Genomic DNA, 25257 nt, shown 5'->3' with positions numbered 1-25257 from the left:
AATGTAAATTAGAAATAAACTTGCGCAGCCTTGGTTTGAATATTTCCACCTCATTACATACAATATACAAATACATCACATGTATTTTCACATAAACAAGGAAGAAATAATCCTAAATATTTTTAGCATATATCACTTACATAACATTGCCTCATAGGCTCACACATATAAAAAAAGAAGGAAATTTAATGATGTATTCGAACGCTGACCCTGTACACTGCATGCCTTTCTTAGAAGAGCATGTGTCATGAATATTATGAAAAAGAAATTCAGCATAAAATCGTATGATCACTTTGAGCATTATTGTGCAACTTGTGAAATGTACTTGCGTTATTTACATGTAATGGATAAATGGTGACAACTCGAGGCTTAATGCCAATGGTGTTAAAAATGGAACAAAAAAAACACATTACATGTCAAATAAAGATTATGAAAATTAGGTCAAACATATTGGAAGAACAAGATTTAACGATAATTCAAGAACTTTGCAAATCAAAAGAAGAAGTGTTAATGTTTTCAAGCACATGATAATATACAGTCCGACCTCTCTTATCCAGCCTCCACTAATCCAGATCTTTCTAGTATCCGAACACACACTTGCAGAGATTTTCTATTTTGTCTCAATCTAGTTTGTAGGGGAAATGAGATTTCAATTTAAAATCAAAATTCATATGCAAACTCACTTTGATTACTTACATTTTCCAATATAGCCTACCAATATGTACAACCACATTATTTTTTTATGAAAATATCTTACCCTTATCACTGAAAGAACTTAGACTGGATAATTTTCCAGTACAGTGCAACCATTCACAGATCTATTGTGCATTTCTTTTTTTTTCTTTTTCTTTTTTTTTGGGGGGAACACCTCTCGCTCAGGCGTCGTCTTACATTACTGACAGCGCCATCTATCATGTTTGAGCCTACAGTCATTATATAACAAACGGCTGACTTTGCGAAGCTGTGATGATCCAATTTTCAAACTTTGTTTCGAGTCTTTCAAGGTATGCTCGATGTATTCCTCAATCATTTCAGCAGGTAAATTATCCAAAAGTTTTGGCTACCCATTGATCTCATTTCCGCAAAAAGTAGTGAAATACTGTCTGTGTATGCCCACTACAATAGTGTAGCTATCATTGTGGAGGCAGCTGCATGTATTTAATATTGGGTCCACCAGATCCTGATAAATCCCTTATCAGGATTGGTGCTGTCCCAACGTGTCCAGATAAGAGAGGTTGGACCTGGGACGGACTGAATGACAATTATCTATACTCATTAAAAACATATTAAAATCTGTGATATGATGGCCGTTTTCTCTGTATAGTATGATCCTCTTGTAATGGATGTTTGATGATTAAAGTTTTATGATACATATCCTAAATGTGTTTGCTAACAAATTTAATCAATAACAGGCTAGAGCATGGCAGGTCTTTGTCTTTAGGTGGTGTCAATTAGAAACAATTAGAATGCATCTGGCTGTCTTGTCTCACATGCATTACACGAATCAATATAGCAGCACTGCTGTCTTTGAAAACAACCAAGTCTAACAACAGAGTAAGACCACGGGTGATTTCAAGTCCGGTGTTGGCCTTGGTGTTGGTGTTGGTGTTTAAATTTTGATTGCTTTCCCTAGCTCCAAAACCTATTTAGAGTTTGTAAAAGGATCCAGATCACATTATTGACATCTCAACAGCTAGCGAGTGACTTTTAGGGACCATCTACATTCTATAATTGGTGTTATAATCTTGTAAAAATTGACCTAATACCAACACCAAAAGGCCAACACTGAACTTGAAATCACCCCATGGCTAAGTTAAACCGGACTTCAGAATATCGGCCAATAACTTTCATTTCAATATCTTTTAGTGAAATTATCTCTTAAGCTGATAGAGATAGAGATTCCACATTAGCATTAAGATTTCATAACACATGATCATCTTTATTGAATTAATTCATATTTCATTGCTACTTGTACAAGGCATGATAATTATCACTAAATTTTATATTCAACACTGAGAGGAATGAAGAGTAATCGGATAAAAAAGAAGGCAAAATAAAAAAGAGATGGAGGAGAAAGAGAAGAGGAGAGGTGATGGAGGGGGAGGAGGAGGAAGGGAAGAAGGAGAGGAAGCGGTGAAGAAGAAAACTGATATGAAGGAGTAAAACGAGGAGATTGTTGGTGAGACGACAATTCTTACTTCTCCTTGTCTCAATTCAGCTCCCACTGTGGCATTTAACATTTTGCAAGATATAAATTTACACTTGCCCTCTCCATCTTGGTAGAGAAACCACTCCTTTGAATGCCTTTGGATGGCATCTAGAGAAGTCTTTGAATGCCTTTGAATGGCATCTACAGAAGTCCTTGAATGCCTTTGAATGGCATCTACAGAAGTCTTTGAATGCCTTTAAATGGCATCTAGAGAAGTCTTTGAATGCCTTTCAACAGCATCTAGAGAAGTCTTTGAATACCATTGAAGAGCATCTAGAGAAGCCTATCAATGCCTTTCAACAGCATCCACAGAAGTCTTTGAATGCCTTTCAACAGCATCTAGAAGTCTTTAAATGTCTCTGAACAGCATCTACAGAAGCCTTTGAATACCTTTTTACAGCAGCAAGGCTGACGTATTTCATTTCTTCAGGAGGTCCTCAAGTTCACCCACATTGTTGACAGGCAGTTGGCACTGGTAATTCTCGCAGACATAAGCCGTAGCCTTCCCATCCATTCTCTTCAACGTCTTTAGGATGTCAAGATGGGATGATAGGAAGTTGGATGTGTGGCCTTCATCAGTGAGGATGATGATTTTGTTTGGAAGGTAGTGAGAATGGACACACTGGAGGAGTTTCCTGGTGTCTTGGCCTTGACGGTCTCCACATATGATTATCTTTGAAGAGAGAATAATTATGATCGCAACAAAAATAACGAACCACGAATTGGCTTATTTTTTTACATATAATATATTGTTACCATGGCAACACAATTTTCAACACATGAAAAAATAGGCCCTGCACATCTTTACCTCAAGACCAATGCATGAGCCATATATTTCATGGAATTGGTTGAATACTGATGAAGTAGTACGAACCGCAAGATTTTTACCCGTTACTTCAACCCAAAATGCATGCTTCAATAAGATGACTTTCTAAATAAACACAGCCTAAAAATCTCACATGAAAAAATGTCAATTTGATGATCACAGCATCGGTGTAATGCTTTCAGTACGATGATCCTTGCTTCTTATTTTGTGGCTCCTCATCTCGGCATGTGCCTATCACAAAACGAGCAGACCATGGCGATTAACTTTTTCGGCTCACGTTCGCGAAAGTCTGGTCCCTAACCAAACTTTCCACTCCTTTTCTTCATTGTTCACCTTTTCCCCCTCATGTTATGTTTTAGTGCACTTGACAGTTGCGGGAGGTGAGCCACATGTTTTTGAGGGAGGGATTTGTGTCGCGCTGTCCTGCAAATTTGCACTCAGCCTGGTCGCACTGGCAGTGCACAGTGGTCATCTTGATGGTGAGGGCAGTGCCTGGGCTGTGGCTCGGCTAGGATTTGCTGGGGTTTTGTGCAATAATTGAAATTTGATAATTTTATTCAAGACATGCACGCATGCATATGCTGGAAATGAAAATGGCCTAGATCTATATAATTTGATATGTTGAGACATTTTCTTTAATTTCCAGTCCAGTGACATGCTGACGGGCACTCTTGAACTCTATGGCTCGTATTCTCAAAGAGGTTTCAATTGTACCATGGTACAAAACCATGTACTATGCAGATTTTTAAACCTAATTAGGCTTATTTCATCGCGTACACAAAGTTAAATCCAATTAAATGCGTGCTTTCGGCAAATTGCGCTACAAAATGAAGGGCGTTAATAGTGGGTAAATTTTGTCATGAACAAATTTCTTTTACCTGTTTAGCGGTGGTCCCCTGACTTAACAACGCTGATGCCATCTCTGGCAAGGCTATGGGTATCTTCTTCAACCGTTCCCCAAAGACAGAGAAGAGCTTGGCAGCCTTATCTTGATAGTCTGGTCTGTTCAAATAGTTAGACAGCCTCAGCAGATTCAAACAGGCAACAGAGTTAGCACTTGGTTCTGCACCATCTTGGTCTGAAATTGAAGATATCACATTTTTACCATGAACTTTGAGGCATGATGTACAGAAATTGATTTTCGTCTACCTCTAACCATTTTAAATAGATTTAACCATTTCAAATAGATTGAGACTTAAAAGATAGATTGTCTTCTTCAACATCTCTTAAAAACAGAGTATACTGACCAGTGTAGGTGTAAAAGTAACCTCAGGAGATTCAGGCTGGTAATAATGTTAGGACTAGCTTCTTCATCATTTGGCCTGCACTTGAGTTCTGGTTAGCAGATTAAAATTTTGGTGTTGGATACAAACATTTTTTTTTCCTCATTCTTTTCTCACTTTTTTTTTCCAATATGTTACGGACCATGAATATTTTATATAGAGGTTATGTTCTTCAGTTACTTCCTTCAAATAAAAGTAAATCTATTCATCCTTGCTTTTTGCATGGAAAATATGATTTTCCTATCTTTTGTTACTGGTACTTCATGAAGTATAGTGGCCAACGAGGTATAATGGCCAATCACACAAAAAATGTTTCTACTTTCTTGTCAAGAAAAGCCTAATGGGAATATTCTGATAAGTAATGAATAACATCTCACCTTCCTTTAATCTTAACAGGATGGAGGAGTCCTTATCGGTGGTAGAGAAGTATCCTCCATTCTCGGTATCCCATAGCAACTCATCAAGCTTCTCCTGGAGCTGACTCGCCCATTCCACCCATTGCTCATCATAATTAGCTTCATACAGATCCAACAGGCCTCTGATCAAGAAACAGTAGTCATCCACGAATCCCTGGATTGGACTGGGGCTGAAAGGACAAAACAATGAAGTTGTTAAAAAATTACAACTCTGTACTTTCCCATTAACACCACTCCTTATAAGGCTGAAAAGACAAAACAATAAGTTGCTAAAAATCTGTTTTCAAATAAATGTCTTCCCTTGCCCAATCTATCCACTGCTCATCATAATTATATTCATACAGATCCAATAACCGTCTGATAAAAAAAAACATTAGTCAGCAATGAAGTGATGGATCGGATTTGGGCTGAAACGATTCAACAAATATTAAAGTACTCACATCAAATACATTGATGCAAATGAAAAAGCCAAACACGATAGTGAAAATATCAGCTCACGAATAAGCTACAAGAAATGGAAAACATCAAAATATCTGTTTTCTGATTCATTGGCTTGCAAAGTTGCAAAGCAAATGGACTGATAACTCTTGTCATATTGACTTACATTTGAGCGATGTCTCCATCTTTGTTCCTATATGCACTCCTCAGTAGGCATCCTGTTGATGGATCGTATAGATGTTGCTTGATGAAAGTTGCTGCTTCTTCTGCTCTCTGAGTAAACTCCGGTGACTGGAGGACCTGCCCTGCCCTTGAAAACCCAGACACCATTAATCCTAATATATTCCATAGAAAAGAAAAGTATGTAAAAAGATAAGTAGCTAGGGCCATTACTAAATTCTGGTACAAGTTCAAAATACATACCAAAGTCCACTATGGAATTATTTGATGTATGGAAGGTCAAATTATGCGAATTCTGCTACTACTAATGATAAAATTATAGGTTATTTGTACAAGTCACATAACCACCTTGATTAGATGCTCAAAGTGCTCCTATATTTCCCTGGCAATGCTCAGCAACCAATTCTGGTGCTTGCATCATCTTGAGGAACTGGGTTGAGTGCAGTGCATTGTGCATAGATTTTTTGCTGAAGGAAATTGTGCCATGGCTGAGATTTGAACCCACAACCCTCTGTTTCAAAATCCAGACACTAATCCACTGGGCCACAACATTCCACTAAACCTGGTAAGCTTAATGAAGGCAAACTTGAAATTAAAGATCATCAAATTTGCCCATTTACATGGATACTTAACTTACTGAACAAAAATTAAAATCAAATTAAAAAAAAATATCATTGGTGTTGGCATTGTTATTGGTGTTAGTGTTGAATTTGGATTGCTTCCCCTAGCTCTAAAACTTATTCAGTTTTTAAAACTGATCCAGATCACATTGTTGACATCTCAACAACATAACAACTAGTGAGTAACTTTTCAGGACCATCTTCATTTTGTTTGGTGTTATACTCATGTAAAAATTGACCTAACACCAACACCAAAAGGTCAACACTAAACTTGAAATCACCCATTCATTTTTCTATCCTTACATATCACTGCCACACCATCACCAGATCCACTGTAATTCAGTCTCCAAATCCATACGAATCTCTTACATAAAAACTTTGTATGACAAAGCCCAAGTTTGAATACAAGTAATCGAATCCCCAAACCCATTTTATGAAAAATTCCTATTCATCAATAGTTCTCTCTAAGATGGTGGATGCATTAAAGTGTGTGTGTTCATATGCAAGTGTGAAGGGGTGGCCTCCAAGATATCAATAGCTGGATAAAGCTTGTATGCTGCTGCACACACGACCTTAAAGCTCATGAACAGTACACCAAGTGGCACAATGAAAGGCTTGGTCCCACTGCACTTACGGATGCAGAGAGGATATAAAACGGAAAAGAATCTTGCCATCCGTCGGAAAACATTATGTATCCATTGTGTACTCTTCGCATACATGTTTCATACGCACTACAACCATTGAGCATCTGTCCACTGTGATTTCGTTGTTTGCCCATATTGTCCACCATCTGGAGCAGATGAAAACGAATGGATCCATTACGAATACATTTTGTGTCCGTCGGCCAGTGGGACCAGGCCTTAACAGTACATGGGGGCATGCTAACGCCTAAGTAACAACAGGCACATGTGGAACTTTGTGCGCTCTTGATTTCGAGTACTACCATTTGGCCTCAAAAGAGCACATTGCAGCTCCATCCAACTATTGATATCGATGGGTGGCCCTTACCGTTCCATGCAGTCAGCATTTTATCATCAAGATGAGGGCGAGGGCGCCCTAACCTGATCTCATGCAATATTTTCCTAGATTTATCTAATGCGCCCTGGACTGTCCCCTCGTCCAGGCCAAGCATCGATGCTGTAGACTCCAGGCCACCTCGAGCGATGAGGACGTTCTGCTCTTTCAACTCCCCATGTGGGTCCTAGTATAAAAAGGGTGAGAGTATTATTACCATGGGTAACACATTACTGGAACAAGGTGCTTCCGTTGACAGCCTCTGGGAATTGCAGGATTCAGTAGTCAATAGTAATAACAATCAACAATTTGTTATAACTCTGTACAGTTCAACAATTCAATCCCCAAAATGGAAATAAATCTCATCTTTATGCTATGAAATTGAAATGTGCCTTTCAATAAACAAGAAAGAAAGCAGGATATAAATCCTTTATAATGTATAACACACTTGAAACATAATATCTAAGCATTGAATTTAAAAATGTATCAACATGTTGTAAATAGTGTGATTTCTAACTATTAAAAAATAGTGTCCATTAAACCTGTAGTATGAAATCTACCTCTACTATGAAAGTCACATGTTTAGAGTAATTAGGAAAAAGATACATAGTATGAATTCTACCTGTTCAAAGTCCACATTGCCAGCTGGTTTAATGCCATAGTGCATGCAGAACACATCAGCTAATGTTACGGTGTCTGATCCTTCCACTTTATCACTCAGATGCGTCCTGACTTCTGTATCTGTCCACACGCAGAAAGCGCCCTCTTTCTTGTGAGTTTCGTCAGCTGTTGGCAAAGAGTCAGCATCTTCTGCACTGTAAAACCCACCTGCCTTGAATAAGAAAGAAGTGAAAAAGGCGAAATATTTTAAATTATTATTCAGTTGTCGGGTTGACACAGCCGGATTAGTGGCACCTATAGTCTCGCTCTGCTATGCAGGTGAGACAAAAATCACACATGCAAGTCAGACATTACAATTTACTCATCTCTCCATATATTGCAGGAGGAGCAAACTAACCAACACTTGTTTGGTCTCTCATTGTGTGTCTTAAATTGGTAGTTCCCAAATGTATCTTTTGAGATAATTATTAGAAATAAAAATTGCCTATGATTTTATTTGCCTGGAGAAACTAATATGTTTGTGAGAGGTTAAAGGACAAGTCCACCTAAAGAAAAAGTTGATTTGAATAAAAAGATAAAAATCCAACAAACACAACACTGAAAATTTCATCAAAATCTGATGTAAAATAAGAAAGTTATGACATTTATAAGTTTCGCCTAATTTCACGAAACAGTTATATGCACAGCCCAGACAGACATCACTCACTCACTATTTATTTTGTATTATGCACAGCCCGGACAGACATCACTCACTCACTATTTATTTTGTATTTTATTGTATGAAATATCAAATATTCTAATTTTCTCCTCATTGTCCTTTACAAAACAAAGTTTTATTTCCCCCTGTACATGCGGAACTACCATTGTTTAACATTTTATGGTTGTCAAGTTGGTCTTTATTTTCAAATCTGTAAAAATTGAAATATTGCATAATTCAAACAATAAGAAACAAAAGAAATAGTGAGTGAGGGACATCATTGATTCTCTCATTTGGATTGTGCATATACATGTAACTATATTGTGAAAAATATTAAGTGAAACTTCAATATGTCATAACTTTCTTGTTTTACATCCGATTTTGACGAATTTTCAGCATGTTGCTTGTCTGATTTTTCTCTATTGATTTAAATCAACATTTTCTGAAATGGACTTGACCTTTGAGTACCTGTTTTGAAACTTGGCATCATAATCATGGCAATATGAATGTATATTGAAAGGTGAAGAAATGTGTCATCATTGAAATGGACCTACTGTAAACGCTGTTATTTTCGCGGGATTAATTTTTTCGCGATTGGTGGCTCCAAAACATATTCGCGGGTTCTTCATTTCGTGTATTTTCTGATAATTCTTGCTCTAGGGTGGCATAATTCAGCACTGTTTTGATCTAATCCTGAGCTTTTGTGACATTTTGCGCAACTTTTCTTTGCAGGGCAGACATCAGGGAAGGCAAAAAGGAGGCGCTGCTACCTGCTGGCCTGGTATGGACGGCCGAGCACCGGGTAAGGACTGGGGATTACGGCTATTCAAAGTGCATGGGATCAATCAACATGGGCGATCGACCCAACATCTTCTCAGAAACTAAACGGATCTAAACACTCACCAATCAAACAGCAAAAGCAATTTATATTTCAACCAAAATCACAATTTAAATATCAATCTGCGACTGTTAAAAAATGATCGCATTGCTTTGGAACAAATTCTAGCGAAGCATGTGAATTTGGAGCTCAAGATTGCTTGCATAAATGCCGCCCTCTTTAGGTCAAATTATGCAATCTCTTTGCCACATCGATACACGCAATTGGAACCGCGGTTCAAAACTTGCATTAAAAATAGATGCTCATAAATTCCCATGTTTTTAAACTCGCGCTCGCCGATCTTGCCGCAAAATACGCGAAAATTTCCACTTTTACAGTATACAAGACTTCACTGTTCAGAATGTTGCTTTATGGGTAGTGAACCTGGCCAGATATGAGTAGTAGTTGACTCGAGGTGGGGCTATTAAGGTTGTTGATTCATAGGCCCTTTGACATCTCACTTACCTTGTCACTCAGATCTCGACCAACATATTCAAGGATATCACGGGCCACTTCAGCAAACACAGACTCTTTGGTGATCTGAGTTTAAGGAGACACAGCATTAATTGAAAATCATTATCAATAAAAAACTCACGAAACTGTACTCATGATCACAGATGAAGTTTAACAGAAATCAACAAATGGCCACCAAGTGTAAAGTAAGCGTACCAGGGCTGTTATCATTGAGAAAATTCTCTGTCGATATCATGCTAAAAATATCTGAATGATATCGATAACTATCGACAAAAGAACATAATACCCATTTTCTTATGCATTATAGCAATGTCACATACCCGCATTGGTCAAAATTTATATCTGCCACTGTACCAAGAACGCTTTAAAATCTGTGTTCATTGGATGTAAAAGACCACATAGTATCTTTTAACAAACATATTTAGCATAAATATATCCTCACCTTTCATGTTATTAGCATCATTTTATGGTTGGATGAAGTTTTAATGATAATTTGGGGGCTTTTTTACGTCGTTCTGAGCAGTCAACGTCTTTTGCCTCTTCGCCATTTTGATAGCGTGCCGTACATCTTCGAACGTAGAAGACAGCAACACACGGCTGCGCTGTGTGATAGCTGCGTTCTACATTAGTTGAGCTTGCGCTTGTGATGTATTCGATCAAATGCACGATGTTTGGATTGTCACAATCTTACCCCCACTTTGCTATACATGTAATAATAGCAAAGTGGGTGTGAGATCGTGTTTTGTGGCTAGTATTTTGTTGAGATTTTGGAGTAAATTCTTTTGCTGTTCTGTGCAGTTTGATGAAAAAAAAGTTTTTTGTGAGTTTCCATTTGAAAAGCCACTTTCAAAGGGCCGTTTCCGTGAAAGGCGTGAAATCACTGAAAATCACTGTTTGTCCATAATAGCGGGTACCATATCAACAAAGAGAGAAAGGTTATCGATATCGCTAAGTGGCAAAAACAAGCGATTATTGACAGGACTATCGATAAAGACGTTATCGAACACAGCCCTAAAGTGTACAAATAGCAATAATCTACCAAATGATTTTGGTATAAAATAAGAAATTATGGTACTCAGTAATTACCAAAATAAACATGTCATCCTTTAACCCTAAATCTCCCGGGGTATTTTGATTCTTGTCATTCCCGGGGGGGGGCCATTATGGCCCCCCCTTAAGATCTCGGCCGCCGATCGCGCGAGCGACGCAAAAATTTGCACGCTGGTAGTGTGCGATGTAATCTACAAGGCTGTATGGTAAAATTTTCCAAAATAATGAGATTTTATTTTATATGAATTAATTATGCTAATTTATGCATAAATCATACTTTTTGCTCTAATTCACTAAATAAAGCTCCTAGAATGCTAATTTTTGGTAAAAATTTTCTTTGTAGCATTCTTAACAATCATAATTCAAAAAAACTTTGGTTTGGAAATAAATTTCTTATGTATTTTATTGTTTTATGAATTTCTTATGTATTTCTCTGTTTTTTTACTTTTTGTTTTTTATTGTTTTTTCAATGGAAATTGTTCCAGACATAATTCTGATCATAAACAAGGCAAAATTAATTAAGTTTAATCAGTAAAAGTAGAAATAATGATACATTTATGAATTTTGGCTAAATACGCAATTTGCATTGGATTTGTACATGAAATCACGTTTATGAGCAATTTTGGGTCTGACATGCACTTGCATAATGTTGCGTAATGTCGTAACCGCGTACCTGGGCGTCACAACTTTGGTCTCAAAATTTGCGCGAGACTTGAATGTAAAAAGTCAGTGAGCTGCGAGGTGAAAAAATTTTGCGCAGCAGATATATCGCGAAAATTGTTGAGGGGGGGGGCCATTATGGCCCCCCCCCCCCGGGAGAATTAGGGTTAATTCAAATGATCTTTTACCAAAGTCCAATCAATGTTGTTGCTATGAATTTATCCAAGTTGATTTTTAGCGTTATGCAATTTTCATTTAGTTTTTATCTTTTAACAATGTTGGCTTGCTAAATAAAATGTCTAAACGATCAATAATATTCCACATAATCATTATCTCCATCTTATAACAGTTCTTATATATTTTTTAAAGACCAATGACAGGTCATTATATATAAAAATATATTCCAACAATAACATAATGATCAGCAGTATCACAAATTCAGGATAATAAATTAAGAATTTTCATACAAGTCAACATCGCCAAATATTCTAGTTGATTAAAGGAAATTAAAATAAAATGAATGGCTACAAAACAATTCACCTAACTTTAGTATTCTCTATGATAATAATTGCTCACTGTAATGAGTCAAGTTTTGCTTTAGCTTTATAGAATATGATGCAAGTATCTCATTTTTAGCCATATCCAGCATGTACATGTAGATGTTGCTACCTCTTGCCACCTTAAATGCAGCCAAAACCTATGCAAATTGATGTTCCCTATGCCACATTTGCAGTGTCCTTACCTGATATGCATCTAGATATGCAACAGCTAGTTGTCCCTGATCATACAGCATTTTCTCAAAGTGAGGAACATGCCAGAAACGATCAGTGGAGTAGCGATGGAATCCCTGTAAGAAGGGTACATATAAGAATGATTTCAATGTGTCTGTTTGTGTTTTCTGATGATTATTCAGTATCATTATCAGTAGCAGCACAGTAATCATGATCATCACTCCCATGATCATCACAATCATCATCATCAACTATCATCATCGACTATGATCAACATCATCATCATCACCATCATCATCATCAACTCTCATCACCATGATCATTTTGATTATCACTATCATCTAATAAGTAGCATCTCCTTCAAAACCACCATTATTACTATCGTCATCATCACCACCACATCGTCACCAATAACATTACCACTGTCATCAAGGCAATCAATGTCAAAACCATCATATTTTCCAATATTTCTACCATCATAATGAACAACATCACCATTACTACCACTTGAATGGCTTAAAAATTCCAAACCTGCAAGACTCACCTGACTGACATGATCATGTATCCCGCCCCTGGCCATCATCTTTAGAGTATGAACACACATTTCGAGTGACCTCTGACCCATATCACCGTCTCTATTACTTCCATACAGTCTGAACAGGAAGTTGAAGTTCACTGAGAGAAAAAAATAATAATAATTGCTCAGTAATTTGCAAAATGAATGTGTCATTCCCTTGGTATATATTGGTCTCTTTCCAATCAATTCACACATTTGAAAACATGCACTTATCTGTAGTGGAAATTTTCAACACAGTTGGATTTCATCTTCCATTTCATTACCTAAAAATAGCCTAATATATTATGTAAAAACTCTCTAAATTTAGTTGATGATAGAGATATTAAACAATTTTCCTATACAGTAATGCTCATGACTACCTGATAACTTTAGAGAGTATGACTGAAGTTGTATATATATATATATAAAAAAAAAACTACAGTAGCTAATTTGGCTTGGGTGAAACTTAAATTTGCAAAGTCTTCAATGTACACTAAATCATACCTGGCTGAGGAAATTTAGGAGCTCCCCCAAACCCTCCAAACTGGTCATCAAAGCTTTCAGTGAGCTGTTTGAAGCATTTCTCTGACACCTCTGACTTTAAGGGTGAGGGGTCATCTGTGGATTTGACTTGCACTGCTGCCTGAAGAGCTTCAATGATCTTAGTGCTTTGTTGTTCAAGGGCTCCTCTGTTTTCCCTCCACTGCACAGAGAATATATAGATACACAGATTTTTTTAAAGAACCTGTTGACTACTGGATTCTGTAATTAATAATAACAATATAGTTATATTTACCCAGGGCAGCCACTTCAGTTCCGAAAACTGTTCTCCCAGCACGCCCTGCTATTATCATTATTACCCCGGCTTTAGCTGAGCTGCCTCGGCGCTCAAGCATTCAAGAAATTTCTTCCTACCGTGTACCCATTCATCTCACCTGGGTTGAGTGCAGCACAATGTGGATGAGTTTCTTGCTGAAGGAAATTATGCCATGGCTGGGATTTCCCGGTTTGGGTTGCACAGGGACTATCCGGTTCCAGTAGGGAAACTTCTTATTAAGCACAATTTCTCTATTCTAAGAGAAAGTGCGTAGGGGGCAGATCAATCTTATGATTTTTCAAGAAGTGATCCCCACACCCCTTCCCCCCCCAAAAAAAAATAATAATAAAATTTTAAAAAATCGAGGGGAAGAGAAAGGAATATGATGATTACTATATATTCCTTTCCCTTTTCCTATACAGTTTTATGACACAGAGAGGTCTGTATCATAAAACTTTAATACTCATATGATTCAAATGAAGAAAAAATACATCAACTTTTGGTCGTCTTATCATCCCCCCCAACGCAGCATATCAATGTGGTTGCTTTTATCTTGGCTCGATTGAAAACTGATCCTCAACAAACTGTATGGATTAGCTACTCACCTGTCTTGCTATTGTCTGAAGTATTGTTCCAAAGCCTGGTCTGCCAAATCTATCATGAGGAGGGAAATATGTACCACCCATCAGCGGCTTCAGGTCAGGGGTCAACCAGACACTCATAGGCCAGCCACCACCTCCAGCAGTAGCCTAGAGATATCAAGAAGAGTGTAAGGGAGGGTGGTTAGTTTGTAATGAATGGCTTCAGGTCAGGGGTCAACCAGACACTCATAGGCCAGCCACCACCTCCAGCAGTAGCCTAGAGATATCAAGAAGAGTGTAAGGGAGGGTGATTAGTTTTTCTTGAATGGCTTCAGGTCAGGGGTCAACCAGACACTCATAGGCCAACCACCACCTCCAGCAGTAGCCTACAGATATCAAGAAGAGTGTAAGGGAGGGTGGTTAGTTTGTAATGAATGGCTTCAGGTTAGGTGTTCACCAGACACTCATAGGCCAACCACCACCTCCAGCAATAGCCTAGAGATATCAAGAAGAGTGTAAGGGAGGGTGATTAGTTTGTAATGAATGGCTTCAGGTCAGGGGTCAACCAGACACTCATAGGCCAGCCACCACCTCCAGCAGTAGCCTAGAGATATCAAGAAGAGTGTAAGGGAGGGTGATTAGTTTTTCTTGAATGGCTTCAGGTCAGGGGTCAACCAGACACTCATAGGCCAACCACCACCTCCAGCAGTAGCCTACAGATATCAAGAAGAGTGTAAGGGAGGGTATTAGTTTGTAATGAATGGCTTCAGGTCAGGGGTCAACCAGACACTCATAGGCCAGCCACCACCACCCACAAAAGCCTACAGATATCAAGGAGAGTGTAAAGGGACGGTAACTACTTCAAAATAACACAAATTCTGTCATATCTGCAATTTTTTTTTTTTAAGTCGAAAAGTTGCCTCCACTTAGTCAAGGCAATATTTCAGTCCCCTTTGTGCAAAGCATTTGCTATTTCTTCAAGCTGAGCTTTGCCTACCTACAACCAACAAATATTTTTGGTTTATCATAAAGGATATCACACATGGTTCTGAAAATGCATGATTCTTGGTTCCATGTTGCAGTAACAGAGGTCAGTCTGTATTCTTTTTTATTTGTGTCTCCAGGCATATACCGTAAATGATACACATAAATTGGAGATCAAGGGTAATCCAGAACCCATTATCTTGTTTTGGTTAAAAAAACAGAAATATACAAAATTATGAAAATAATGGTAAACTCTCACATTTTTTTTCGATTGAAAACAAAAAACAAACTGGGTGTTTTACTAGGATCAATTGAGTTACACGTATACCAAATAAAGGGGGTTTTTTGCCTTACCTGAATGAATGTCATATAGACCCTATCAACATCAGGCCTTTCCTCTCTGTCCACCTTGATACTGACGTAATGTTCATTCATTAACTTTCCAATGTCAGAATTCTCAAAGGATTCCCGCTCCATCACATGACACCAGTGACACGTTGAGTAACCAACTAGAAAACAGATTAAGAAAATATACTTTCATGATAAAATTTTGATTGTTGAATAATCAGTATAGTAAGCTAAAAATATATTTGACTAATTTGCAAAATATTGAATAATGAATAACCAACAAAATAGGAAAGAATATTATCTGTTAAAAATTACAAATCAGACCACAAATGAGTAATTTGCTATAAATCAATACAAATCACCACTCTATTACACTCGATACTGGTATGCCCTTCATTATTACAACTTTTTTAAATGTTGGCATCTATTACCAAAAAAATTATATTCCATTGCTATCACATGACACTGTGGACATGCACATTGAGAGAAAATGTAGAATGTATTTTACCATACAAAATGCATCTGGCAGTTAAATGTATTCCCAATATGCTAAATTCTTTAAATAGAATTCAATTGCAATTTCTATTTTTCTTTATCTGAATGTCATCTCAAACAGTTAAACATAGCACTTAATTAAATGTAAACAAAGTTTCTACTTCCTCCTAATGTTGAATTATAAGAGAAAATTTAAATCCTACAGAACAGAAACACTCTTTCCTACCTGAAAGAAAGATTAGTTTGTTTTCCACTCTAGCTTTATCAAAGGCTTCTTGACCCCATGGGTACCTGAAATTTATAAGGAAAAGATTGTATCAATCCTACATAAGTTGACCTTAATTAGGCAAAAAAGAAATCTTATGGATTCTCCTCATAAATATGCCTCTTTACATGTTCAAACAAATTTTATAATTCTGAGATATGGCATCTTGCCAGTATCCTGAAAACAGGGCAGTCTATTGTACTTTTTAATTAAACCTGGAATTTATTAAAAGGGTGATGTTAAAAGCAGCCTACACAAAATGATTTTACTGACCAGTCTACAGGGTTGCTTGCATGTTGAAGCAAGTACGGTGATCTCTCGTCTGCAAGTCGGTTGTTGCTTTTAACAGCGCTGCTACCACTGCCTTCACCACCATTACCACCAGATGCCATCCTAACTTGCAAAAGTCTGACAAACAAAATAAAAAGGGGAAAATTCGATTTTTTTTTCTTCTATGATTCTGGTTTGCTAATGGATAAAAAGTAAACACTGAACATCTCCCCTCATCAAAATCACTTGCTAAGTACTGCAAGGACTAGGAATAAAAGGCCAACATTTAGGAAGAACAGGAAAGATAAAACATCGTGCAGCATATGGAAAATTTCATCAATCCCTCATGGGCCCAGGTCTCATATACGCTATGAATGCATAATAAAAAGTGTGATCCTAGCCAACATTCTTGAATGGAATGCTATGATTAAATACAATGCATTTAAAAGTTTTTGAGTAGTCCCGTATATATTCTCACAAAGGTAAACATCAAAGACACTATATTTATGGGATATTGTTCTTAGACAGTGGCTTAGATTTTCACCACTGAATCATTATGATCAAATGTTAAAAAGCCAGCCAGTTTTGGACATCCAAGGCCTTAATTAACAATAAATCATACGTATATACGTCCCTAGGGCTAATGTACATGTAGACTAGCTTTATGTAACACCAGTTGATTTTTCAAAAAATCTAACCAAGAAACTGAAACAGCCATTAAAAGAACAGAACAAAAAAAATTGCTCACATTTTCCATTTTAAAAAGAAATAATAATTATAACAGATATTACAAGATGACACGGTTAGATCAACATATTTGCAGTACAACTTGTGTTCACACCAAAGTATAGATATATGATTAACAACCTTTAAAAAAAAATAGGATAACCAGACTTTAAACCCGGAATTAAGACATAAACTCTGACATCACAATCATTGAAATTACCCAACCTTACACAGGCCTTGTTTTTTTATCTGTAATCTGAGTCTTGTGTGCTGTCTTCGGTAGATGTGGATAGAGTCTGGCTACTCTTGTCCCCCGTCCAATCAGCGTTCTCAACATGAGATGATTATAGTTGTAACATCACTTGAATATTCTGGAAAATAATAAGAGTTACAAAATACATATGCTGTATAAGTAAAAAAAAAAACTTCTTAAGAAACGAAATTAGTTTCATGTAAGATTACACAATGAAAGATTATTTGGGTAAGCACAGAAACAAGTTTTTGTTTTTTGGGGGGTAAAATTGTAGGTTAAACTTAAAGACTGCCAATATTTGCCAAAATCAAAGGCCATCTAGTAAGTTCTAACACTCAGAAAAAAAGTCTAACGTTAGATCTAATGCCAATTCAATTCAATTGGTACACACATTATAAAGCATTACACCACTCCAAGGCCAAGCTGGGGAAGGGGGAGCGTCATTGGGCCAGAAGGCTTGTGAAGCTAAGCCAGGCATCTGACGTGAGAGTAGTCAACGTAGATCATCTATAATTCTATTGGACATAATTATTGATGGAACTGTTCTGTTTGTCGTTTAAATTTTTCATAGCCTTGTGGCTTGTACAAGTATAAGCCGCTGTTTTAAGACAAAGGTTCGTATTAAACACGAGTGAAATATAAAACTTTTTGAACAATTACTAAGTAAGTTTGAAAAGGTGCTATTTTAACTGCATAAGGATATATTGTCCAGAACAATAGAGGGTCACTAGTCGCGTGTTAAGTCATTCGTAACTTAAATTATCTTTGCAATTGCACAGTCAGACTGTCTGAAGACGTGTCGAGGTCCCCGGGGCAAAGTCAGATCTAGATCTGGGGCCGATTGCACAAAAGGGTCTTTGCAAGGACCGTCTTTCTGTGCCATGAGCCTATTACATCAGGAAGGCATAAGATATTCATTCGACCCAACCCATTCAATTTTTTTAATTTGTTATAGCTGATTGACAAAAATGCATGATTATGATTGAAAATCTAACACTGATTCTAGAAGTGGTACCTACTGAACTTCCTTCGCCCAAATTGGGAAGATAAATAGGTGACTTGGAACTATTTTTTGACTGGCGGACTAATTAGGGCTATTTTACTGTTTCAGTTGATGAATTTGATTCATTCATAGTTATCTTCATGAATGGTGATTTATTTTTAAAATGAGCTGGCTACTGTACCTTTCCTGGTCAGATATGGAATGTCAGATATATCCTAATTCCTATCCAATGGTACTGGTACTACATTCCACCCTCTATTCTCTAATTTCACATTTTATATGAATTTTTCAAAAGTGCCATTTGGGGAATGTTCTACGCGCATGACACCTTTCGTGTCGCCCATTTTTTATGATGCGCCATGTGAAACGCATTTCAAATAAATTATCTACCAACATATTTTATTTTGAAATATAAAAGAAATAGGGCCTATTTGTTTAAAAAGTGATTTGATATCTCATGAAATTGAATAAAATTTGATTTCAAAGCAAGCTAACGAATTCTATTTTTAATCATAAACTTCAGAAACACCCCGCTTATAAGTTATACTTATAGCGCATCATAAAAGATGGGCGACACGAAACTTCGAAAGACGGTCCTTGGAGTTGGAAAGACCCTTTCGTGCAATCGGCCCCTGATTAACATGACGCAAATACGAATGGATGGGACATGATTAATTTTTTTTTTTAAATAAGTCAAAACATCATCACATTCACCCCAAAATTACATTGATTTGATAAATACATAATCAATTATACATTACTTCAATACCTCTAAGTTACAACCTGATCGTTGTTGTTATCTAAATTCAACCAATAAATGAAAAATACGAATTACCAACAAAAATAAACAAACGAAAGTCGCGAGCTCTCCTCTAAATAGTCTTTACTTAGTACCGTACTTTTAGTAGTTTTACTTTTTGATGTTAACCGTTACTTAAAGAGAAATCTATCCATATCCCCGATCAATATCATAAAACATTTCTAATATTTTAATCTGGATTCGAATTCTTATATTTATTGTGATTTGGGTGATTATGGTGATTACTAGAAATAATACTGGTAAATAACAATTTACCTTTCTTGACTCTGTCAGACAAATGTCTGAGAAAAATCTAACTAAACTCTTGTCTGCGCGTACGCGTACGCAGATCAAATGAGAATAGCCAACACTAAAACTGGGTCAGGGGATTTTGTTGCTTAACTTTTACTTTCAGGTAAGCCTATGTTTCTCTCTCTTAGAAATCATCATTTGATTTTGATTGTATTTTTATGTCATGTCAGAGAATTTCTTTTTTGCTTGAGCTTGAGAGATCGAGAGACGGAGAGAGACTGCTTCTAACTCAGCTCAAGTGCTGGAGCCAGGCCAGGCTGGCCGCTCGGGCTTGGACTGGTTGGTCCCCCCGCTTCAGGGGCGGAGCTCGCTCCACCCCCGAAGTGGGGTTATGGGGCTTTCGGCTTCTTCTTCCATTAGACCTTAAGTTGACCTTATTTATCTCTAAACATATCTGCTTGAATATCATACTTATGGATACTTATGTAGGTATGTGACAAAAAAATGAAAATAATCAAATATGAATAAATTTGGTATCATTTGAAAATTGAAAGCTCAGTGCAGTCAGAGGCTCAGCTCAGAGCTGATAAATTCTAAAGTAAAATACTGCATGTACGTCCAAGAGTCAAGACCAAGAACTCTGATTTTCATCAAGAAATTATAGTTATTCCAGTTTAAGTCGTGCATATTAATCCAAATAATTGTGGTCATTGTCTTGATGTAAAGTCAGTGACAGTGGGGTACAGAACCGATTTTTGTGATCATTTTGAAACCAAGTTTTCAACAGGCTCTAGCCCCTAAGTAACTTCTTTGTTTTTGAGCCCTATGAAGTAATGGTATCAATGGAAAGGTGAAAGAAGGCTCAATTGATCTTGATGTGTAATCATTTCATCTTGTAATTTTTCTTCTTATGTGTAAAATATTTTATTCTAATTAATTATGCAAATTACGCAAAATCCCAATTTACTGGCCTCTTTTTTTGCCAAATGAAGGCGATCATGATTGATAATATTTATAATTTAGTTGGCATCAAAACAGCATCATGTAGATAATTTCCTAAATGAATTTGCTTAAAGTATTTTTTTTGTAATTTCTAATGCATTTCTTTGTTTTTCTATAAATTACAAGCTCTTTTTCAACTTAAATATTGTAATTTTGTATACATGTATGTACAGGGTCCTTTTTTTACATATAAAAATTATTCCTTTAGTACTTTGTATGACCAAAGAAAAGTACAGGTGTGCTTTTTTTCTGGTGTATTTGATTACTTCACCAATTCCTTATGTATTCTATTGTTTCAACAATTTGTTAGGTAATATACTAATATGTACATGTAGCTTTTGATTTTAGAGACAATGGTCATTTGATTACATTTTTTAGGAGCGATGAGCAGCTGAGTGTAAAATATGTATGTAGCATTGTATGCAATTTATTTAAAGTATCAAGAAAAATTAAGCTTTAGTATATTCTATAATTTTTTAATGTATTTCTTAGATTTGTATACATATTACAAAGGCCCTGTTTGAGCTCTCTTTTTTAAGAAAGATATATAAATTCAAATTATTAGTTGAAGCCAAAAGAAAAGGAAAGAGTGGTCTATTTCTTTCAAAACAAAACAAAAAACAACCAGGAAAAAAAGATAACAAAGCTCTAAACAACAACCAAACAGACATCAAAGCTCCAAACAAACACTAAACACAAGACATTGTATGACTTTGATGCCCAGTATTTAAGCCATTTTAAATTTCCTTCCTGATAATTAGCTCTATTAATGGATTTTTATTTTGTCAAATCACCCGAAATATTATTAAACAAGCTTATAATCTTGTAAAATAAGACACAAAAATCAGTTTAATATACATGGTTATTGATAATTAATCTGATTTCTTCTAACATTCATTAATTTCATTCCTCTTCAAGACTTTCAGACAGTATAGTAATTTTAGAGGGCATATTTTCAATGGCCCTTTTTTTTTTTTTTTTTTTTTGCTGCTGCAATTGTGGAACACTGGTTTATATTTAGTAGCACAAATATAGAGTGCATACAGTAAGTGTCTCATTGAAGTGGATCTAATTTGCCTACACTCTTTAACTCAGATAGTATGAACTGGAATTCTGAAACAGTCTTTCCCAGGATGGGGGGGGGGGTGTTAATTACAACGGACGTAACTAATGATCTTTTAAAATACTACCTTTTCCATGTCAGTACATTCAAATCAAGTCTCGATCAGCTGATTGATGTGAGGAGAGACCATCATGAGTGTTCCAAACAAACTCTTGACCCTTGTAATGATTCATCAGAACACCCGTCTCCTGCTTGGGATGAAGAAACGAGGGTTTGGTGTTGGAAGATGGAATGGCTTTGGTGGAAAGGTTCAACAAGGAGAGAGCATTCTTGATGCAGCAAAGAGGTAACTTTTCAAGTTCCTAGTATCTACCTTTGAAAAGTATGTGATCATTGAGGTTGAAGCTTTTATTCCAGTCAATTGTCACTTGAAACTCTCTTCTAATACACCTAAGTGTAATAACAAACTATGATTCCTTAAAATCAGGAGTATAAGCAGCTTTGGGAGCCTGATACCTTTGATGAATATCAGATTGATTCTACCTGTCATCAGATCATCATCATCCTGACATGTTTCTTCATCACCATCATCATGACACTATGACTTTGGTCATTACTATCATCTTCTTCGTCATCACCATCATCATGACATTTTTCACCACCAACACCAAGAAAAATGAAGTACTCTAGCTTTAAAGAATCTCAAGCAAGATCCTTGCAGTATGATGAAAATCCTGTTCCTTATGATCCAATCCAGTTGTCTATTAAAAGTGACCTGTCTAAAGTGACGCAACTCTTTCTGCAACGGACCCCTGGGGTCCGTTGCAGAAAGAGTCGCGTTTAAACGCAAGTCAAAAAATCAATCGCAACTCCCAAATGCACGCTGTTGATTGGTTGAAAATCAAGTTGCGCATGATTTTTATAGTTGCGATTGATTGCAACTCTTTCTGCAACGGGCCCCAGGGGCCCGTTGCAGAAAGAGTTGCAATCAATCGGGGGCCCGTTGCAGAAAGAGTTGCAATCAATCGGGGGCCCGTTGCAGAAAGAGTTGCAATCAATCGCAACTCTAAAAATCATTTTTGATTGTTTTTAAACTCGACTAGATTATATCAATGCTGTAGATGATTTACAGTCTTACAGAGATTCTGAAATTCAAATATATTTTATAAAATGTTTTAAAAAGTATAGAGCTCTGTGATTTGATGTTTTATTGTCTTATTCAGTTTGAATTTCAATTCTTATCTTGCCTCTCCAGAGAATTGCTTGAAGAAAGTTGTGTCTCAGCCCCAGACCTCAAGCACATCGCAAGGATAGATTTTGAGTTTGTTGGGGAACCACAGATCTTGGAGGTACATGTGTTCAAGGCTTCAGAGTTTCAAGGAGAACCAACTGAAACTGAGGGTAGGTCAATTAGGCCTTTATTTTCCAGTCTAAAGTAGATTCATCGTTAGTCAAACCTTCCCTAATCTGATAGAATGCAAAAGTATTAGTGTGCAAGTAAAAATCTGATAAGCCAGGTAATTTTTGTAAATTGTAATATGCTTCTTACGGAGATGTCATCTCAATGCACTGAGCCACTAGTTAAATGTAGAATCATAATTATCACAATTGAATTTGAGCATACTGGTAGATAATAAGTGGCATGTGTATATTATATCAATGAAAAAAAAGCAGTTTTGTCACTTAGGAACACTGAATATTTGTGTGCTTATTGTTATATGTGTATTGTGTTATTTGACTTTGTTAGTGAATGATCAACATTAAACAAAGTATGAATCCAGACTGCATAATTTTTATGGAGTTAATTTCAATTGTGTTAATATTCTGGTCGGTACTACTCTGCCTTGTTTTTTGTGACTGTCATATACAGAGATGAAGCCACAGTGGTTTGACGTAGACTCCATTCCATTCCACACCATGTGGCCTGATGATATCCTATGGTTCCCGTTGATGCTGAAGGGGTCAAAGTTCAAAGGTTACTTCCTCTTTGAGGGCATGGACAAGATCTTGGATTACACAATAGACGAGTTGGACCAGAAAGCAGAAATTCAAAGGTAGGGTTGATTGTAAGGTCTGGGAATATTATTGAAAAGCTTACCCAATTTGGAAATAAGGTAATTCTGTCTTTGGCTTATGGCTTATTGGCAGAGATCAAAGCTTGCCATATTAACTGGCCTCTATCCCCATTTCATTGACCTGAGAGATTTTTGTCTCGCCTGCATAGCAAAGCGAGACTATAATAGGCGTAGCTTTTCCGACGGCGGCGGCAGTGTTAACGTCAGATCTTAACGGAAGATTAAAGGTAAATGCCGGTTGTGGTAATGATATCAAAATGAGTCCGTACAGAATCCAGTGAAATGACCACCAAAGTGTCTGTTTGTATAAATAAAATATATGTGCTAAAGGATTCTGGAAGAAATTGTGTAATTGCTGAGAAATTAGCAAATACAGTAAGCACAGGATTCGGGTTAAGTGTCGGGCTGACATTCAGTGCAATAATAATACACTGTCCAATGTGTGCTTATCTGTGTTGATGATCTTCAGTGTGAACATTTTTCAGCATAGATTTCAAGATTTCACAAAGTTCAGTTTATGGAACTGTACCAGATGACATACTGACAATTAAGCCTGGTTTGACAGACTTTTTCATGAAATCAGTGTTTACTGCAACTACTGGCATTTCTCTTTAAATTTTTTAAATGACATCATAACTTAGAAAGTGTATGGACCTTGTTTATGAAACGTGGACATAAGGATAATGAAGTATTACTAAATATCTTGCTAGAGTTTCAGGTCACATAACCTAGGTCAAATGTCATTTAGGGTCACTGAACTTTGGCCAAGTTGGAGGTATTTGTTGAATTACCAATATAATTTCAAGAAAAGTTTATGGATCTAGTTCATAAAACTTGGACATAAGAGTATTCAAGTGTCACTGAACATCCTGTGCAAGTTTCTGGTCACATGACCAAGGTCAAAGGTGATTTAAGGTCAATGATCTTTGACCATGTTGGGGGTATTTGTTGAATTACCATCATAACTGAAAGCTTATGGATCTAGTTCTTTAAACGTAAGAGTAATCAAGCATCACTGAACATCCTGTGCAGGTTTCAGGTCACATGACCAAAGTTAAAGGTCATTTAGGGTCAATGAACTTTGGCCATGTTAGGGGCAATTGTTGAATTGCCAGTTGAATTGCCATGATAACTTTGAAAGGTTATGGATGTAGTTTATGGAATATGGACATAGGGGTAATACATGTATAGTATCACTTACAAGTCTTAGGTAACATGATCAAGTTCAAATGTCATTTGGGGTCAATGAACATATATCATTATATGAATTTTTTGTGTGAGAATGAAAAGAAAACTGTCAAGATTGTATATGATATTTTGCTTCGGAATATGACGATCTCTTGGTTTCCTCATCTTTTAACCATCAATAATTGTGATGTAATAAATTGTCTATTGCTTTGGCAACACTCCTGTTTTTATATTTCTCCTATTTTTATACCATGCAGCTCATGACACTAAATCTCTCATCAAAGATGGGCAAAAATTGAAATACATTCCTCGACGGTGAGCAATTGCATGGATAATCTTTACTCAGAAGGAATCTGGATTGACTTAGAGCTAGCAAACTCACAGGCCTGTATTTACATAGTTAGATAGAAATATGAGGTCTGAATTCATGGTTTATGCAGATTTCATTCAAACCAAACTTTGCTAATTTGAGACAAGTTGTTGC

The 25257-nt window shown here is 36.6% G+C and overlaps 2 protein-coding genes across 2 annotated transcripts; one reads left to right on the top strand and one right to left on the bottom strand.

Moving 5' to 3' along the window:
- Nucleotides 1-365: 365 nt before the first annotated feature.
- Nucleotides 366-19290, bottom strand: LOC121422395 (spermatogenesis-associated protein 20-like). The gene is made up of 16 exons (XM_041617405.1): nt 19230-19290; nt 17369-17509; nt 16416-16550; nt 16104-16168; nt 15389-15543; nt 14075-14218; nt 13157-13355; nt 12641-12771; nt 12108-12212; nt 9647-9721; nt 7609-7818; nt 6981-7173; nt 5339-5507; nt 4696-4904; nt 3914-4113; nt 366-2882 (listed from the first exon to the last, which is right to left on the bottom strand). Exons 2-16 carry the CDS (start codon nt 17473-17475, stop codon nt 2628-2630), a joined length of 2352 nt encoding a protein of 783 aa, XP_041473339.1. The 5' UTR covers nt 17476-17509; nt 19230-19290; the 3' UTR covers nt 366-2627.
- A 220-nt stretch (nt 19291-19510) lies between these two features.
- Nucleotides 19511-25062, top strand: LOC121422760 (7,8-dihydro-8-oxoguanine triphosphatase-like). The gene is made up of 5 exons (XM_041617940.1): nt 19511-19608; nt 21652-21856; nt 22766-22911; nt 23381-23564; nt 25031-25062. The coding sequence occupies exons 2-5, from the start codon at nt 21702-21704 to the stop codon at nt 25035-25037; spliced, it is 492 nt and encodes a 163-aa protein (XP_041473874.1). The 5' UTR covers nt 19511-19608; nt 21652-21701; the 3' UTR covers nt 25038-25062.
- The last annotated feature ends 195 nt before the right edge of the window (nt 25063-25257 follow it).

The sequence above is a fragment of the Lytechinus variegatus genome, chromosome 10, assembly GCF_018143015.1.
Source record: "Lytechinus variegatus isolate NC3 chromosome 10, Lvar_3.0, whole genome shotgun sequence".
Classification (NCBI taxonomy): domain Eukaryota; kingdom Metazoa; phylum Echinodermata; class Echinoidea; order Temnopleuroida; family Toxopneustidae; genus Lytechinus; species Lytechinus variegatus.
The sequence above is the reverse complement of the archived record's forward strand: the minus strand, read 5'-3'. Positions and strand labels throughout refer to the sequence as shown.